This window comes from Aplidium turbinatum, chromosome 7, assembly GCF_918807975.1.
Source record: "Aplidium turbinatum chromosome 7, kaAplTurb1.1, whole genome shotgun sequence".
In the NCBI taxonomy this organism is placed as follows: domain Eukaryota; kingdom Metazoa; phylum Chordata; class Ascidiacea; order Aplousobranchia; family Polyclinidae; genus Aplidium; species Aplidium turbinatum.
This window is the reverse complement of record NC_137478.1, coordinates 30,823,398-30,843,802: the sequence shown is the minus strand read 5'-3', so window position 1 is coordinate 30,843,802 and position 20,405 is coordinate 30,823,398. Positions and strand designations below refer to the sequence as shown.

General features: G+C 38.8%; 1 protein-coding gene across 4 annotated transcripts in view; it reads left to right on the top strand.

Annotated features, from left to right (window-relative positions):
* The window catches only part of LOC145774132 (junctional adhesion molecule C-like), a 95,604-nt gene extending 92,510 nt beyond the window's left edge, over window positions 1-3,094 (top strand). For all 4 annotated transcript variants that reach the window (XM_082585290.1, XM_082585292.1, XM_082585291.1 and 1 more), the window contains one exon: window positions 160-3,094. In XM_082585290.1, the coding sequence (XP_082441416.1) occupies window positions 160-195 (36 nt within the window). In that variant the 3' untranslated portion in view covers window positions 196-3,094. The remainder of the gene's footprint in view (window positions 1-159) is intronic.
* The last annotated feature ends 17,311 nt before the right edge of the window (window positions 3,095-20,405 follow it).

The following is a 20,405-nucleotide window of genomic DNA, read 5'->3' as shown; positions in this document are numbered from 1 at the left end:
ATTCAACGTCTGCAAACGTACAAGTTTAACAAAATGCTCGGTTGTTGGCTTGGAATCCGCATCGTATCCTTTCATTACGTTTTTCAAGGTGATAGCTTAAATTTACAAAACTTATGTGGAATTTCAAAATTCCTTAAACTGTTGTATTTTTATTTCCAGCACCATCCCGACGGAGCTGTCCGTGTCATGCCTTAGTCGTCATAAAGGACATCTCGCTTTGTTACCACGCGACCTGCCTCGTCTGCATTGACGGCAATGGGGACAATGAACTCAATCGTTTGCGTGTTATTTTCAACTTTCGACGTAGTGCTTTTGCTTCCCATCTCCCACCTTGTGATTTTGACAAACTTTTTTTTTGTAATTTTTACAAACCTGGTCGCATTGTTCATTCCACTGAGAAAATACCTTAATTGAATGAAATGTTATTTTTTCTCAACAGTGATCCCTGGTGCATCCTTCACTTAATTGTCATTATCATCTTGAAATGGTGGAATTATTGTCCGTAACTTGTATATTATTCAATTGATTGAGTTTCGTATATTATTGTTTTACATTTGTTTTTTGCACCACATTTTGACCTTTCAATGATTTTGATTTTCTGCTTTGTAAAATTATCACATTTGTCCTGAAATGGAAGCCCCAACCTTTCGGATAACAAACTGATTTGTTGAACCAAATCTCTCTTAAATTGCATAAGTCTCTTAAATTGCTTTATTGGATAGCCCCATTAGCTTAGTTGGCGAACAATTCGTGGCTAAGCTTGTGACGTGGAACTTTAGAAGGTCTGGCTGTTTCAGTGAAGTCATAATTGATGCTGTCTTCAGTGGACCACCGAAGCAAAAGATTTCATCCATTTTGATTTACCCTCAACTCACGGGCGGCTATTACAATAGGCGACAAAAATTAAGATGGAAGGCACACGATTGATTTCAATCGCAAAGGAAATCGTCGTATTTGTCAATTATTATGTGTATTGTATATAGACAACGTTAAATTTGCATTTTTTCTACTTAACTATGTTTTATCTGTATCTCCAGCTCGCTGGTAGCGTTATTTTATCGCTGTTTTGATATTTTCGGATGTAAATGATACAACGTAGCATCTTGTGTAGGAAACATAGTGTCCGTCTTAATGGCGTCGAGCTTACAGAATTCATATATCGTGACGTAGTTGCTTCTTACTAATCCACCAGAGGCGCAATTGAGACTGATAACAAGGTTTTTCTTAGCGAGCAAAACCCGTCATTTTTGCATAGATTCAACGTCTGGGTCTTTGCCTTCGTTTTTCCAGGAGATTAATTCAGGAAGAACAAAGACTGTGAGTTTTCGCACAATAATTGACCTATTACTGTTTTGTGGAAAATTACATAGAATTATGGGTTACAGCTTAAATATTGGTTCACCTCTCCAAGTCCCCGGCAAGCAGTTTGATTGTCGGGGCACGGTTGTGATCAACTGCGCACAGTTTCAAGTTACCGCGTCATGTCGGTTGGCCAAACCATCAGAGTGGAAGTGCATATCCAATTTTTTTAGATTTTTTCACAAAATTAAAGCACTTTCAAGAATTTAGTCAAAATAAAAAGTAAACTAAACAGAACCGGATTTGGTCTTGTATGTAAAAGCCGCAAGTCCAATGCTCCTCCCCCGACAGCGTCAGAATTGTTTTTGTTTGACTTTTCATTACATTAGGCTTGAATTCGCTTGTGCCGAAAGCAAAGCTTCACGTTTCAGGTTGAATTCGTTTGTTTCATCATAATCATCATATACCTTGGAGTGGTTTAGTACATTTTGCTTGAGTGATGTTGCAGTTTTGTTATTGCGAGTCAAAGCTTTGCGTTCTTTATTTTTTCTGGCTACGTTAAAACAACGTAAACTTATTATTTACTACAACCAAGACAGCAAAATCTGTCATTTTTTACATTGATTCAACGTAAAAATGACGAATTTTGTTGTATGAGCTAGAATTCAAGTGAATTAATATATGACGTATGTTTGATGAGATACAATCGTTGATTTTATGTTGTTTTACTGTTAATTAACATCAAGTAACGTTCACTGATCCATCTTCGATTGATGACGAGACTAGACTGGAGACCACTTTGATGCGACCGTAAGTACCAACCCAGTCGGCAAAATCCGTTATTTTTACATCGATTGACGGATTTTGCTGACTGGGGATTGTTGAGGCGATAGGCTCAACGTGGTTGGGTACAATTGGAAGCAGAAACTACAAAATAATTTTAATAGCACTGTTGATGGTACTTGAGGTTGCGCACATGAAACAATTTTTTATATCGCAACATCGTAAACTGATTAATCTTCGCTTTGGTTAGCCACTGCTTCGTTCCATGTACAGATCGTGTGTGTCGGTTAGATATTTCATAACGGTGCTATCTGCAACATTGTGTCATTTTTTTACAATTACGTCATTTTGCTTGATTGACTTTTTATCGCCTTGGTGCGGATGTTGCTTTGTACTTGCCTGAACAGCGATGACAATCAGCAGCATCGTTCTATCACGGTGAGCTCAGTCTTGTATTTAAAGTAACTAACAAAAATGTTTTGATCATTTTTATTTTTTTTTTTGAATTTGTTATTTTGTAGTAATTCAACCTTGATATTGCGACCCGCAGTGGCACCATCAGTGTGGCTCCGGTCGAAGGGCTCATGTTTTTGACCCGGATTTAATCAGGCTACTGTAGACGAGTTGTTCTGTAGCTCAATTCTATCGATCTTGCTGCATAGCAAATTTTTATCATTGTTTTTTAGATGTGCTTTTGTGTTTAAGCAGAAGTGATGGAATTCCTTCTACATCTCAATTGTTATGTTTCGTTGAAGGTGCTCATTTTAAATCGTACCCAGACAACCAAATCCGTCATTTTCACATTAATTCAACATCTTCATACATTGAATCAATGTAAAATTGATGGATTTGCTGTCTTGGTGAGGCAAAATTGTGACATAAACTTTTATACCTTCCAATTTTTGAAAGCAACAAAGTGATAGAATTTTGTGGCGCTCCGATATCATGGTCGTCTCCATCAACTTGTGTCCTGTATATACAATAATTATGATGTAACAAAGATATGTTTTGACACGAATGTGATGTGTTTGGTGCTAGTCCGGTGGTGTGTAACACATGGAAATGTGGTTTAGGATAGGGATGGGTTTGTGAAGGACAAACTGCGGTCGCGATACCTCGCCATGCGCTTGATCTAGGGCGGGGGTTCTCAACCGGGTGTGCTCGTAACCCTTAGGGGTGCTAGAGCTGCTCATAGGGGGTGCTGAATTAACTTATTAGGGTTAGTTATCATGGGATTAGTAAGAAATCAAGATTTTCCTGCTGCTTCACATCAAACCAGAAATCGATTGCATCCTTGATGTGTAAGTAGCACTCAACACGATTTCATGACATCATCAAAAGCGTCACTAAGATTATTGCTCTACCACCATTACAGAGAAATTATTTTGCTATTTTTCACATAACTGGCGAAATGGAGTTAGTTTCGGAGCCAACTGCTCACAATGGGTGATGCAGAAATCGACGTCGTGGCTGCATTTGCTATCTTGGTGACATGATTGGGCAATCTGTAGGCTGTGTGGATGTCACCGCAGTGAGGGCGCAATTGGCTTTGAAGAGTTTCCGTGAGCTCATCCTTACGGACAAGGATATTCCCTTCGGTAGCCGGGCCGCAACTTTCCAAAAGGTACCAAAAAAATTCCCAACTTTCAAATTTGACCCAACAGCGTCGCGCTGATCAGTAGGGTAGGCACTTTAACATTTGATACTTTGCTTGGTAATTACAGAAGAAAAAAAACAGCAATAGCAGTCCTGGGAATCAAAACCACGTCAATGAAATGGCTACCATCGCCCTAACCCTCTGTGCAGATGACTTAATTTAGCTAAGATTTGCGTTTTTTCTTTGTTCTTCCGAAGTTTTAACAGGGGATTTTTTATGGTAGCCTACCTTTTGGAAAGTTGCAGCCGGGCCATATATGTAAGGAGTGTCCTATTGTATGCAAGTGAGGCCTATAGCCCATCACTGTCGAAGGGCAAAATCGGTTATGTCGCAACAACCATGCCATGGTCCATTAAATCTGTTCCAAACGCCTTTCTGACCGAGTGACGATGGAAGAGTTGAGATACAGGTTTGGCATCCATCAGCTTGAAGATGCCGTGAAATGAAGAAGGCTTCATTGGTCCGGATACGTGCAACGCATGGAAGAAATACAAACACGTCCTTTGACGTCCGTAGGAATAACCCTCGAGAGCGTCTAAAGAAGCGTTGGCTTGACAACATCCGGGAAGATCTGCGACTGGAAGATTTTGCTTCGGCCGACCCCCAGTACTAAGTGGCATGGAGAAATACCATGAAACAGAAAAGAAGATTGTTGGCGACCCACTCTCGCAATGCGTGGAACAGAAGACGTTAATTCGTAGTGATAGATAGAGACACAAAACATCAAGAAAAAAACTTAATTTTCAACTTCCTCGTATGAAGAAATGATCATATTGTGTTATTTCATTGTCAGTTATGTTAATAAAGAAACACAATTTGGTTTTGTTATTTACATATGTAAACAAGATTACTTTTGAGTCATTCTAGAAGGGGTTGCGAGAACTAGTTGGTGATTTCAAAGTGGTGCCAACAAGGAAAAAGGACCATCCGATGTTCCATCAAAGCGAGTCGTAATTTGTTAGTTCAAACCCAGCCTGGGTAACCAAAGGACAGGCGAAGCGATCTAACTTGCAATGGTTTAAACGGAACGCTTGGAAGATTCTGAAGAGTTGTCAGAATCAAATGCTAAACTTCGTCACTGGTCTATCCTTTGTTTCAATCTTCCCCAGAGCGTCATATGAACAAGGTCACGTGACTTGGCCGTAAACGTCACACTGAGTTTGGTGAAACAAAACAAGGAAACGGTATCAAATGATAACAACCTCTTACTTGTAACCAACACATGAGCTCTGGCACCAGCCTACTGTGTGGGCCACAGTGTAGACCAGGGATGGCGAACCACTGACCCGCGGGTCACGAAGTGACCCATCACAGATTTTCAGTGACCCACTTGTCTTTTTTAAAATAATGAAGTTTAAACAAATATTTCAGAAAAGAATAAATGTTTCACTAAATATTTGTAATAAGGCCCCATCCTATTTTAATCTAGCTTTGTTGAATTTCACTGCATAATACATCAGGAAGCCCTTTGCGCCAAATCAATCAAATCTCTTCAAAAAGTTGTAAGTGTGGTTACAAAAATAGTCAACTATATTGCATCTCATGCTCTTAATAAACGCCAGTTTGCAAATTATTGAACGCTTGTGACAGTAAATTTAATGGCTTTCTCTTGTACAACAGTGTAAGGTGGTTAAGTTGTGGTAATGTTTTACAGCGATTTGTTGAATTGTTGGAAGAAGTACAACTTTTTTTAGCTGAAAAAATCAAAAATATCCAGTTAAGCGAAAGTACGTGGTTGAATGATTTACATTTTTTCGCTGATTTCACAATGCATTACAATAACTTTAAATACTAAATTGCAAGGCTGTGGAAATATTGTATTATCCATGTTTGGGCACATTAAAGCATTTGAGAAGAAACTCGCTATTTTTTCTGTAGACCTTGAACAAGGTCAGCTGAAATATTTTCCTCAGTTGTTGAAGCACTTTACCAGCACCAATTTAACTTATGAACAAAACCAAACTGCACTCAACAAGTATGTTTTACTGACGAAAGAGGCCAAAAATGTAATGTCAGAAAGGTTTACCCAGTTCCGAAAGCTAGATACTACCTTGCAGTTCAATCAAACTTCGAATGGCTTCGTCTTTACAACTTGGAAATGGAAATGATAGACTTTCAAGAAAGTGCAGTTTGGAAAACAAAATTTCTAACCTACACTTAAATCATCTCCTACAAAAAATTGAAATGAAAACGGATATGGATGGTTATGGTTGTGACTTTCCTGCTGTTGAAAATCATGCTGAAAATATAATTCTTACAGAGTAGAACTCCCTGCCTAATTCGTTTGAAACTATGAAAAGATTTGCGGTAGCTCTGTTAACGTTGTTTGGTTCTTCATATTCGTGCGAATCTTTATTTTCGCACATGAATTTTATACAATCAAGAACTCGGAATCGTCTCAGCTCAGATATGAGTGCTGCATGTGTGAAACTAAAAACTACGGATTACCAACATAGGCGTAGCCAGGGGGGGCGAAAGGGGCCATGGCCCCCCCCCAAATTTTCAAAGTTTGGATCCGAAGTTGAACACTTTGTTGAAAATATAATAAATTTTGTAGAAATTTATAACATTTTCCAAGACATCAGGCTATTAACACCCCCAAGGACTTGTTTTAGACACACAGAAAGACGTCAATAATTTGCAAATCGTAAATCGCTCAAAATTTACTCGATTTACGTTTCTTTTAACTAATTTGTGGAAGCAATTTCAGAATGGCTTACTCTGTTGGGTTTTTGTGTAGCTGAGTTTTTGGTGTTCTCTAATTTTAGACACAGATTTTGCCGTTCGTGTGTAACAGCTACCTTTAAAAAGTTAATAGCTGTTTATCTGCTAATAAATTTCATACAAATATTACCCTAAAAGTGTTTCCAGAAAGCGCTATAATCCATCATTTAAGCGTAATTTTGCAAAAATTTTCCGGGGGACCATGCCCCCGGAGCCCCCTAAAAGACGCGTGCCTTCAGCACGCTTTAACCCCACCAGTTTTATTGCTTCCCTTGCTCAAGCCACCAAGATACGCCACTGCACACCAGGTGGCGATGTCTTGATTTAAATCAAACACTTTCTCGTTCTCTTCAACTCACCAAATATTTGGCCCCCCACAAATTTTTTTCCTGGCTACACCACTGATTACCAAGCAAGGATAATAAGACTTGCAGAGAAGATGCAAAAACAAGTTTCGCATTAACAAGTAGTTTCGCATTAACATGTAATTAAATGTATGACCCACTTTTGCTTTTTCAACGATTAAGGTCTCTTTTGTGACCCACGCACTAAAAAAGGTTCGCCATCCCTGGTGTAGACGATCATTAAATTAACTTCATGCACTAGGTTTAAATTTTCCGGGGTTATTGTAAATATCCTGTTCAGTTATGGAATGCAGGTCTACGTCATAATAGTTGCTCTGAAGATGCGAGATCGTCAACAAAACAATCTCAGTGTTGCGCATCACTTCCTTGAAGCGCCTCCCCCAGACAACAAATCCGTCATTTTTACATTGATTCAGCGTCTGCAGACATTGAATCAATGTAAAAATGAGCAGTTTGCTGGCTGGGTCGGATGGCGTTGGCGAATAAACAACCCACCTTGAATCTGTGGCAGTTCCACCGTTGTCAAATGAGTATTACAGTATTTGTCAGTCTACATTTCTGACAATCACAGAGAAACAAACATATGACAATCATATTAGAGGCCTAGAGAAAGGTGGAACAATGCACTGTTCGTGGAATAGATAGTTGTTGCGGAAATATTTTGCTGTAACAAAGCTAAAAATCAAAGATAATATTCTCAAAAACCAATCTTCTTGCATGAGATGGTATTCTACTTGTCACGTAATTTCATCTGGACACTACATGTGCGTTGTCATCAAGAACAGTAAGATTAGCATTTCCATCTCGAGGTCGGTGCAGTAGGTAGGCAGCAGAGATGTAGGCCACGGGAGCCGAGGTGTGAAATTCTTTGCAAATTCGGAGCTGGAGTCTGATTTCTTTGCCAGTTGCTACTTTTCATCATTATCATGAAGTTCCTTTGTCGAGGATTGGAGCCAATAAAGCGCTAAGTTTCTCTGCTGTGAGATTTTTCTATCGCAGTTTTGTAATCAAGTCCTGAGCAGCCTTCAACATCATTACCGGTAGTCCAAATCAATGATGATCTGCTCTTTTCAGTTTTCCTGTTTTAAATGTTGGTTTTCATTCTAAATAAGGTTTACGTTCAGAGTCGAAGTAGAGTTTGGAGTCACAAACTTTGTCGCAGAGCAGAAGTCCAGAAGACCTGACTCCATAACCTCCGGTTAAACAGGGAAGTGGTTTAAGAGTCTCGTCCACATGGCCTACATAGGGTGGCAATCCGGCAATTCTCTATTGAAACATATTTCTGTTAAATCGTCTCCCCCACTGCGAAAGCAGTTAAGCGTTATTTCCAGTGCGAAAGCAATGAAACGTTACCCAATCTTTCCGAGGCAGCTCTCATTCAGGTGGTGGTGATGTGTTTGAATTAATTGTGGGACTCTTTATCTTTGGGCTGAGAAAGGTATTTTAGGAGCTTAATCCTAAGCCCGGACAGTTGCGCGTTCTTGTAGAAACTTTGAATCACTGATGCCGGCTGATCACCGAGATTGACAGAGTGAAGTTTTTGCTTGTTCTCTGAGAATTGTTCCATCCACTAAGTGCCGCTAAATAGAGAGCTGCCCTTGAAACACGTTGCTCAATTGCACACCACAAGAGTTGAACCACATTGCCCGATCTTTCCGTTTCTCCGTTAAAAATCGTGCCTTTATCCAATTGAGCTATAGGCTAAAGGGCAAGGCGTTAGCATAACAACGTTTGTTTGTCTTACAATGTTAAGTTAGACCTAACATTAAATATGCATCCCAAGCGAACAGGCAGCGTATGGCATAGGTTACTATCTACAACAAATTAAACTTCAAACCGTTTTTACTGCCAGTTCCTAGGGACGGTACATTACGAGACGCGCAACTCCGTTGTTCCGCCAACATCAGAAGGGTCAATTGCCAATTTGACATTTTTTACGCTTTGCTGCTGGCTTGCTTTTAATTAAAGACCTTAAATTATTTTCAAACTAATTCACTCTTCTGATATAACCCATAAAAAGTACAATATTTGTAAATTAGAAAAAATCGTAACCCTTCTAGTGTTGCGGATAAGCCAAAAGCGGATGTAGTTTCGCATCCCTATGATCTACAATCCCCACCAGTTCCTTAACATCACACTCATTGCTTCTATTATAATTTGTTTTGAAGTGACATTACAAATATTTAGTGGCTTATTTTAAACTGTTCAACCATTAAAATAATGGGCTTTTGGTTGCTCTTTGTTTTAAGTTTTATTGGCAGTTTCTTCCAATTTGGACAAACTTGCTCCGACTGGACAGAAGTATCAAGAAAGCATGTCTTATTCCAAAATCTCCCTTGCGGCTTTAATTATGGCGTAACAAGAGTCACTGCTGTGTGCGAGAACAACATTTCAAATGTTGTCACAACAAGAATGCTAAACAAGCCAACAATTCCTTCATTCTGGGACTGCAATGAAGGAACTGGCTTTGGAAAGTGTGATGGTGATTGTTCATCGAAAGACGTCAAAGTTACTATAACATGCCGAAAGCACCATCCATCGGAAGTCAAAATGTGTTCTTTCTACTACACGAATAAAAACTGCGATATATTACATTGGGGTGAGTGGAAAAATACATCAACGATTTGTCAAGGATCACAACCGATAAACTTCTCTCGTAACTGCCACGACTGTGATGACACAATTGTAGACGAAAAGTTTTGTGAAGGAGACTCTACAATGCAGAGATTGTCTTTGCCAAGTTGGAGTGCATGGGAAAGCAAAGGTCCCTGCCTTTCCAGTGTCTGCAATTACTTTGGACAGCGCACCAGATCACGACAATGCTTGTATTGCGATGGAACAAAAGAAATTAACACTTCGCATTGTTCAAATCATACAGCAGTAATCACAGAAACGTGCTACCCTGCCGAAAATACACCAGAAGCCTGTTGGGGTGAATGGGAAAACACCGGGCTTTGTAATTCTGTTGGTTGTAGCACAGAAGGCCAGCGCGTTCGATCCCGAAAGTGTTTGCTGACGAATAACACGGAGACTCTGGAAAAGTTATGTTCACACAACTCAACCTTGGCAATAAAAAATGAAAGTTGTTTTTCTAACGTCACAATGAACTATTATTGTAGGCTCAATAATGACTCAATCATAGGAATATGCGTCTTTGCAATGTTCACGCTTAAAATATCGATAATAATTTTGATTGTACTTGCAAAAAATGCATTTCGACATTACAACGCATTTTCTTTTTTAACCTCTAATAGTAGTGACATCATGGATGAAAACAATGAAGTCCGTGAATCTGTGAAGAAGCAATCATCTTTCATTGAATGTTGACTCTTGTCCGCGTGTTGCAATTTATAAAGTGACAGTGGGCCATAGTTGCCATGTAATTTATAACTTTATTATCCACTAAAAATATTTCTTACGTCAAAACTTAGCCTAAGATTTGTTTAACAATGGAAATGCATGCAGCTAATTGCGTTGAAATATAATCCTTGAATTCTTGACTAAATGCAAGTAGGCTATAGGCTACGCTATGGTCAGTGAAGTGCAACACGCAGAGGGAGAATATTTTAACGCTCATAGAAAAACTATTTCTATTTGAATACGGCACTAAGGACGCTCTACACTAGTAGAGCGAAATGCATATGCCATATGTAGGGCTCTGCTGATTCCCCATCTATTTTTAATAAAAAAGTCTGAACTCTGAACCGATACTTGAAGGAGAATCGCTGGCCTGCTGCTTCGTAGTCAGGAGATCCGCTATCCTTAATGGAACTCAATAAATGCTCAAAGAAAATTTAGGCTAAGCCTAATCAAGTTCTGATTGGTGTTACTAAGTGTTGTGAAATATTTAAGGTTTTGGGAAACGATCAAAAGTTTAGATAAGGTTAATGTTCTACTCCATTTTTTCCCTGCAAATTAGTTTTGAGATGATAATATTTTTATTTATGTTGCTGCTTTTTGTGCAGTTTGTGGGGAAATATCTTGGTCTTTTCGCAGTCTCCTCGTCATATGACACACAGCAGATTATTGGATATTTTGTATTCTTTTCATGTTTGTGGCAAATAAATAAACTGATTGATTGATTGATTCAATTGTGGCTTTTGTATAAAAGAATTTAAAACATTTTGTTCAAATTTGCCCGTCAGTTGGATGGATGGTTATTTATTTTTGTTTGGATGCGAAACAAAACACACAGTGTGCATCCAATGAGAGAGCGCGAAAGACCGTAGCCCTGAAGGTGTTATAGGAGGTCGTCGAGTCTGCAATCTCTCATTCAAACAGATACGAAAGCAAGTGTGGCGTTTTTTGAATAGCAAATTGATAGGCTACAATAAAGAAGAAAAAGCAAAGTTGAGCAAAATCAAAGCATCATGTTATTTACGCTTTGTCACTTCTGATTCTGATAGTAGCCTACAAAGTTACAATCAATATAGTGCGATGACAATGACGAACAAACGAAGGATTCCCTTGAGATCACGACTACGTTTTTATCGTTCAGAATAACGACTAGTGAAGTTTCTTCTTGTTGTTGACCTGTTATTGTCTGTGATTTATAACATCCATTTGGTGCCGTTGAATGGAGAGCTGTCTCTGAAATGCATTGCTCAAGCGCACATCCCGAGATTCGAACCAAGATTAACCACTGATCTATCGGGGAAGACACCGCAACGGGACAAGGAAAATGATGCTTCTCACATAAAACGGAGCTAATCTTTAAGCGATTGTTGTTGATTGGTTGCAGCAATCTTGATCTTTGGATTGAGAAATCTGAGCTTTGCCATGACAGTGTGCATTTGTAGTGAAGTTATCTAAAACAAAAGCAGCGCTGGTTCGATTCTCGGGGTGTGCACTTGAGCAACGCACGTTAAGGACTGCTGTCCATTCTCCATTCGGCAACAAGACTTCAACAATCGGAAACTTCACTTTGTCAATCTCGGGAACCGGCCTGCGTCAGTGGTTCAAAGCCTCTACATGTATGCGAAACTGCCAAGATGAAGCTCTGCAAGAAGCTTTCCCAGTCCGAGGATAAAGATTCAATCAATCAATCAAATGTCCAAACTGCAAAGCGTGTACTAAAATATGCGGCAAGGGAAAGAAATTCCTAGTGTTCCATTTCGTTCATTCTTGCTACTATCTTGAGCCTCGAGTTGAATTTTAAGGGTCAATGTTCCCGCACAACAACGTGTCGTTGGTCCAACGTTAGACCATCGGAAACGTCCCGTGGGCCCTCCGTTGGTTTCCGACGTTGGCGCGTAACAAATTTGGCCAGCGAATCGTCAGTCACAAAAATCGGTTGGTAAAACGTCGATCCCCCGGTGGCACACTGTTGGCCAACCCTTTCCCAACCATTTGCCACCTGCGACCAACCTGCGACCAAACACTTTCGTTGGTTCGACGTGGGATCCATGACGCAATTTACAACTATCCTCACTGTGGCGAAAAAAGGCTTGGCTAATCGTAGACCCAACGTTGATGCACTGTTGGCCAACCCTTTGCCACCTGCGACCAACCTGCGACCAAACACTTTCGTTGGTTCGACGTGGGATCCATGACGCAATTTACAACTATCCTCACTGTGGCGAAAAAAGGCTTGGCTAATCGTAGACCCAACGTTGATGCACTGTTGGCCAACCCTTTGCCACCTGCGACCAACCTGACGACCAAACGCTTTCGTCGGTTCGACGTGGAATCCACGACGCAATTTACAACTATCCTCACTGTGGCGAAAAAATGCTTGGCTAAGCGTAGACCCAACGTTGATGCACTGTTGGCCAACCCTTTCCCGACCATTTGCCACCTACGATCAAACGCTTTCGTCGGTTCGACGTGGAATCCATGACGCAATTTGCAACTATCCTCACTGTAGCAAAAAAAATGCTTGGCTAATCGTAGACCCAACTTTGGTGCACTGTTGGCCAACCTGACGACCAAACGCTTTCGTCGGTTCGACGTGGGATCCACGACGCAATTTAGCCTACAACTATCCTCACTGTGGCAAAAAAGAGTTGTTTAATCGTAGAACCAACGTTAGTGCACTGTTGGCCAACCTACGACCAAACGCTTTCGTTGGGTCGACGTGGAAGACGCAATTTACAATCATCCCCTCTGTGGCGAAAACGATTTGGTTACTCGTGGGCCTAGCGTTGGCCATCATTTGCTCACCAAACCGAAAACGTTTCTTAACTTTGACCACATGGTGGCGTGTTGTTAACTCACTTTTTTCGAGTTAATCTGTGCTGAAAATGATGACCACGAAGACGTGGGATCGAGGCCTCAATTCGCAGTAAACCTTATCATCTATCATACTAGCATTCAGTAGCGTAGCCAGGAATTTTGAAAGGGGGGTTTTGACCACCCAACGGCGGGGGGTCTGGGGGGCCTCCCCCAGAAAATTTTGAAAAATTACTTTGAATTTGGTGCATTCTGAGAGCATTTTCAACAAAAATGTGGGTACGAATATTCCTGTAAAATGGTGCTGTCCGGTAGCATAGCAAAGGATAAGATCATGTTTTCTTCGGCATTTGTCGGAAAAAAAAGCTAAGTCTCTGTGTTTTCTTGTTGCTAATTCCTGGCTGAGATGTTTGAATGTTTGGTATTGGCAAAACTCGCTCTTTTAATGCAATTTTGTTTAAAATTAGGCAATTTTTTTTTAGACTGAAAGCATCATTCTCAATATCGTGACGTCACACGCGTGCCAAAGGGGGGGGTTGTAACCCCCAAAACCCCCCCCCCTTGGCTACGCCACTGCTAGCATTCCACTTGGTACAACATTGCTAGAAAAGGCATTCATACAGCAAAAAGTAGGACAGATGGCAGTTAAGTTTGTTTTTATTTCTAACCATTACAGCAAAAACAAAGAACATGCTAAATATAACAGCGGTCTAGAAAAGGGCATGAGGCAAATTAAATCAAATTTCCTGTCTTCCTCTTCTCAAACTTCTCAATTCCTATCTCTTGCGTATTTCAGCCAGTCTGAAATAGCGGCATGGATATTTCAATTTGTTGTTGTGGACAAGTTATGCGTTCTTCGTACTCCATCTAAAAATAATAATGTCATTGGGATAAATTGCCAATTGCTGGTCCAAACCAATATGTCTAGTGGAAAAGGTTAGTTGCTGAAGCCACGTAACTAACTCTAACAAGCAACTTTTTCCCATAAAGCAATGAACTAATCACACTGAAAAAGCTCTGAAAGTATCTCCCATGGATAAACTCAGAATTACATTGATTACAACAGTCTGGAAAAGAAAATGAGAATTATCCTGCTCAAAATAAACTTTGAAATCATTTCTTCAAAGATTTTGCGAATTACTTCTATTACAAATACAAAATTATGATTTTTCGTCACTGTAATAAACACCTTTTTCATGCAACCTTGCATTAAATTAACTACACAAGCTTTGTCTGTAGTTATTATTCATTAAAAACTGAGAGTTTGTTGAAAAAGAAACATAAGGTAAAGGGGTAAATGCTTAAGCTGACCATGCTTGTGCTTGGAGTGAAAAAGGATTATCGAAATCTGATGTAGCCTCATCATCATCCGTCATCACCATCATCCATCATCATCAGCCTATTCCTCACAAATAGAGCAAGTTTTCATCGACCTGAATATTCAAAACAATTTACTTTAAAATGTGAAAATGACCTTAATGACCTAACAAAAACTTGACCAAATAATTTAGTGTTTTTTTTAGATTTTATGTTAAAACTAATTGCTTTTAATCAATTAAATCGTATCAAAATTGCAAAATTGCGATACAACACAGTAGTCTGAGCCACAAAACTGGCGACATAAAAATAAACAAACTATTGAGGGTGAGCTTTTTTTATCAATGTAGGAGGAAACCCTTTGCTTACCAGTGTCCATTTAAAACAAACTGACTTGAAATAAGTAATGGTATTGAATTGACTTTTCATTGATCTATTAAATAAGCATCTGGAACCCTTTCCTTACTTTCAGAATCCTTACGAAAAACGCACCGCGCTAGCTTGCTACAAAAAGTTGACTTCATTGAAAAAAACAGGAGATAAGCTATTTAGTATTATCGAAACTAACACAAAAATCAATGCACTGCACAGTACACACCCAGGTGTGTCCTAAAATCTAAATTTATGAATAATTATGTATCGGTATTGCATTACAATTAATTATACTAGGCTACTACATTGAACTAATTGAACCATATCATGCTTTATCAAAAATGCTAACATTAATAAAAACAGCGATATGCAGTACATATGCACTCACCAATGCTTTTCCAGGCGACTAATGATATTATTCGAGGCTGGAGCTTGTAGGCTTAAAATCTTTCGCAATTTCATTGGTTGGACCTTGCTGACATACCAAAGCACCGCAATATTATCTTTGTAATTCGTACAAGCCCTCAAGCCGTCACAACTCACTGTGAATAAATTTGAAAGCAGGGCAGCATAGGAAAAAAATTAAAAAGAAGAGGATGACCTAATTAAAACCAATGCATGACCTAATTAACAAAGAGCTGTTTATTGCCAGCCAGCAAAGCATGCTTTTGTATCAACATCTGTGAACGTTGAATCAATGAAAATCAATTTCTGCTCTGTTGTCCGGGTGAATCTAGTAGTTAAATTTAATTCAATTCAATCAAACTTTGGATTTAATTAAACCACAATTCTATTTGGGTTAAATCACTGGCGAATAAAATCAGGCATTTTACATTGATTCAACATCTTCAAACATTGGATAAATGTGAAAAAATTGGACTTTGCTTTTCAAAAGAAACTTTTAGGTCGAAACGAAATACTTCGAAAATTCGAAGCAAACAAGATGAGAACAACAAGTTTTGTGGCTAAAGGAAGTAATTTGTATTGAACACTCGAAAGTCTGAATGGTTGAGAAATAGTTTTGCCCACCACAAACATTCATATGATCATTTGTAGGCTACTTTATGGCGGATATTTGCGGTTATTGTAAAAACATGATGAAATCATTTTTTTGGTCTAAATTAAATTATTTTATTTTGATGTAGTTAATTCTAGTCAAACGTTAAATACGGCAGATGTAGGCTAATGAAAATCCTTATCCTCAAACAAGACAAAATTTTTGCATTTTGAGTTTTCTTGGTTACATTTTCAACAAAATATTATTTTTATATGAATTTTTGGCGACGGCTTATATTTCATTTTTAAAAATTTCCGATATCCAACCGATTTACTGACTTATAAACTATTGAAAAGCTGTAAAAACGTTTATCAAAAGAAGATGAATTTCTTTAATCAAATTTATGCAGCATTTGGTCATGCAACATTTTAATATAGGCTATTTGTATGAGTGATTGTAACACTTTGTTTCGTGAGACTTGTGTTTTCTCTAATTGAAAAACTATTTAATTCAATTGCATAGGCTAAGCATTTTGAATTCTATGGACTTTGAGTCTGATTGCAAATAAATAAATAAAATTAAGATTTTTTGGCAAAAGGTTTGCTCACAACCGAATGCCCACGGCGACGAACGCGCTGTGGGGCCCACCATTGGCTCAACGTCGCGTCAACAAACTATTTTTATATAGCGTTTTTGTTAGAATAAACCTTTGTTCACTTTAATTTCGTCAAATTGTAAAATATACTGGCCAATGCTTCGAATTATTTTGTTGTGAATACGAAAAATGATATTTGTTGTAGAAAGGTTGATTCACAACCGAATGCCCACGGCGACGAACGCGCTGTGGGGCCCACCATTGGCTCAACGTCGCTTCAACAAACTATTTTTTATATAGCGTTTTTGTTAGAATAAACCTTTGTTCACTTTAATTTCGTCAAGTTGTAACATATACTGGCCAATGCTTCGAATTATTTTGTTGTGAATACGAAAAATGATATTTGTTGTAGAAAGGTTGGTTCACAACGGAATGCCCACGGCGACGAACGTGCTGTGGGGTCCACCATTGGCACAACGTCGCGTCAACAACTATATTAGTCATATTAAATTTTTGTTGAAATAAACTTTAAAAATTCTTCATTTCATAGAATTATAATACATACTTGCCATATTTCTTAATTCGTTTGCCAGAAACACCAAAATTGAGATTTATTCTCAAAAGGTTGGCTGACAACCGAATGCCCACGGTGACGTACGTGACGTTGGTTCTTCGTTGGTTCAACGTTGTGTTAACAACCTATTTATGATATTGACGTTTGTTGAAATAAAATTTATAAAAGCTTCAATTCACAGAAAATGTAATGGGTACTTTTCATTATGTAAGAATATTTCACCCGGAATATCAAAATAAACAATCGGTGGCTGGAGGTTGGTTTTCAACTGAATGACCACGACGACAAATGCGACGTTGGTCCACCATTGTTTTAGCATTGTGTCCACAACCAAGTTTTACACAATATATATTTGGTAAAAAAAATGTTTTATGTGGTTTATATCACCAAATTATAACATGTTGTACCCTTTTTTACTGATTCTTTGTTCAGTTAAAGAAATAATGTTAGTTGGCAAATGGTTGTTTTGCGGCGAAAAGCCGACCGCGACGTTCGCGACCGTTGGCCAACGATCAGCCGACATTGTTTGCTGTGAGGGTTATTGAAACTATAGATATGCTGAAAGGACTCATAAATAGTGAAATGCGATCCATGACCAGAAAAAAATGGAAAAACTAATCAGATCTTTTTAACCAAGGTGCTATTTTGACTAGCTCAGAAGTAGCCTAAGCCCTAAACCAATGTTTGTTTGGTATTAGCCTATAGCCAACGATCAGCCGACATTGGCAGCAATGGCCGAGTGGTTAGCGCGTTGGGCTCGCAGTCGAGAGCCTGCGTGTTCGACTCCAGCCACCCGCACTTGCTGTTGTTTCTCTGGGCAAGAAACTTTACGATAATTGCCTCTACCCAGTGATCGATTTCGAGTAATGGGTAGTACCAAATTTAAGTCATAAATAGAGTAGACAAACGGAAACAGACATTGCCGTCGGCTGCAGCGTGGGCATCAGGTGTACGTCGGAAGGCGTACACCGATGCATAGCGCTCAAGTCCGCTTTCCCGCAATGCAGGATACAAACAAACAAACAAACAGCCTAGGCTAAATGCATACCAAATTTTCAAAACCATACAACTGCGATTCATTAATTCAGCAATTCAAAGTGTTTGAAAATGTAAGCTGTTCAAATCAATTCGGCAAAATACAAATTCATCAAAAAGTTAGCCCAGCGAAACACAATGCACGCTGTTCTATAGTGAGTAGGCTACGGTAGTCAGGTAGTGCCAGAGATGTACGTATACGCTGTAAATTCTACGCCACATACTTGCGGCGTAGACTTTTTGTTTACGCTAACGCTTTACGGTCACATTTTTTTGGATAGTTTGCGCTGAGGCTACGCCGTAAAGTTTTTGCGTTTTTTTAGCGCATAGCGTCAACGCATACTTTTTAATGTATTTTTTTCGCGACAACACGCCAATACCTTCCAGCGCTGCAGTTGAAAGAATGTTTTCAATGGGCAAAGACATATTGGAACCAAAACACAGCAAAATGTCAGACGAACACTTTCAGATGCTTGTGTATCTTCGTGGAAATTCAAAATAAAACTTGTTTGTTTCGAGTGGCTTATACAATGTGAATGTTTCGCACCTAGCAAACAAAATTAGTTTACGCTATAGTGCATGCGCTGTCGGCGCCAAATTTTTTTACAAGTTAGCCTACGTTGACGCATACGGCGTATGGTTTTTTGAACGTTTGCGTTTACGCTGACGGCGTCAATATTTTTTGTATGTGCGTACATCACTGGTTTTCGAGTGTTGATGTTAATTTTGCGTGTTGTTAATGTCTTTTCCATTTTTTGCTAATTTGTTTCTTGCTATTTCTATTTGTCTCAATATTTCCGTATCGCATTCGCATCTGCCATTTTCAGTTATTGTGTGTCGCAGATAGGTAAAGCTTTTGATTTGCTCGACCAGCATTTCGTTAATAGTAATATTTAAACTTGGTACATTTTCTTTTCTTGTAATAATCATCGTTTTGGTCTTGTGTGTGTTGATTTTCAGGTTATAGCCTATTTCTTTCCAGTATTGTTCACTTTTTCTATTATTGTTTGAAGAGCTTCTGCTGATTCTGCTAACAAAACAGTATCGTCTGCATACCGTAGAGCAGTAGTTCTCAAACTGTGCGTCGCGACGCCCTGGTGCGTCGTTTCAATTTTCCAAGGGCGTCGCAGAAGAGTTTTGTTTCGTAGCTGAATTCAGTTTATTTTATAAAGATGAGGTTAATCCTTTGATTAGCAGTTTCAGTTGTCATCAAAGTTGTTAACTTCATTAAAACACGCCCACTGAAGTCAAGAGTTTTCAAAAAACTTTGTGGAGAAATGAATGCAGCGCATCGGAGTGTGCTCTTTTAATTTTCATCCAAGTGGCTTTCGCTTAGAAAATTCTTTGAACGCTTCTACGAATTGGTGGATGAACTTCAGGCTTTTTTGCAGCAGGAAAATAATCCACTTGCAGATTGTTTAGCTCAGAACAATTTCTTATTGAAATTGGCTTACTTTACTTGTGTGATATCTTCGCCAAACTGAACATTTCTATGCAAGGGCCGAATAAAAATGACATTTCAGATAAAATTGCAGCATTCGTTAAAAAGCTGCTATTGTGGAAGGAAGATATATAGCAAACCTGTTTGGAAGCTCTCGATACTTCACTTTTTTGTCCAATTTGCTTGAAAAGAAAAGTATGACGCTGCCTTCAAATTTGTAAAGCATATTTGGGCAACATTTGTCCAAGCTCAAGTCGAAATTTGCAAAATACTTCCCGAAAAATTTATCAAACTACGAATGGATTCGTGATCCTTTCGTCCAACCTACTCCACTGTCTTTTACTGCACAAGAAAAAGAAGCCTACATTCACCTTTCTGGTGACAATTCCCTGAAAAGGATGTTTAATTCAGGAAATCCGGCAAATTTCTGGATTTCAATGAATGGCGATTATCCAGCTTTGGTGAAGAAAGCACTACGAATTATTATCCCATATGTCACGTCATATTTAATTTATGTGAAGCAGGATTTTCTGCCTTGGCGGTGATAAAAAGCAAATTTCGATCACCAACAAACACTGAAAGAAAAATGCGGGTGGCAATTTCAAAAATTCTCCCAAGATTCAATGAACTTTGTAAAAACAAACAAGCCCACACGTCACATTAAATAATATGCATTGCTTTTTGTTGTTGTATCAACAAACAAAACTTTAATAATAAGTTTCCTCATTAACTTTTATTTGCTGGTGCGTCGCAAGTCCAGAAAACTTTTCCAGAGGCGTCGCAACAAAAACAAGTTTGAGAACAATAACTGCCGTAGAGAAATCACACCAATGTTGGTGAAAAAACATTTATTAAAAATTGTTCCAGATAATTGTTCACCTAATCAAACGTCATATAAAAACCGTTCAGGTCTACTGAATCTTAGCGTATTACGTCATGGAATTTTTACTAAAAATGAGACAAAATTGCACCATCGTCCGTAAGACTTGTGTCAAACCTGTTTAAATATGAAACATTGGATCACCACCTTTGAACACCTGTTAGAATTGCGTGACAATGTCTTTCATTATTGCGT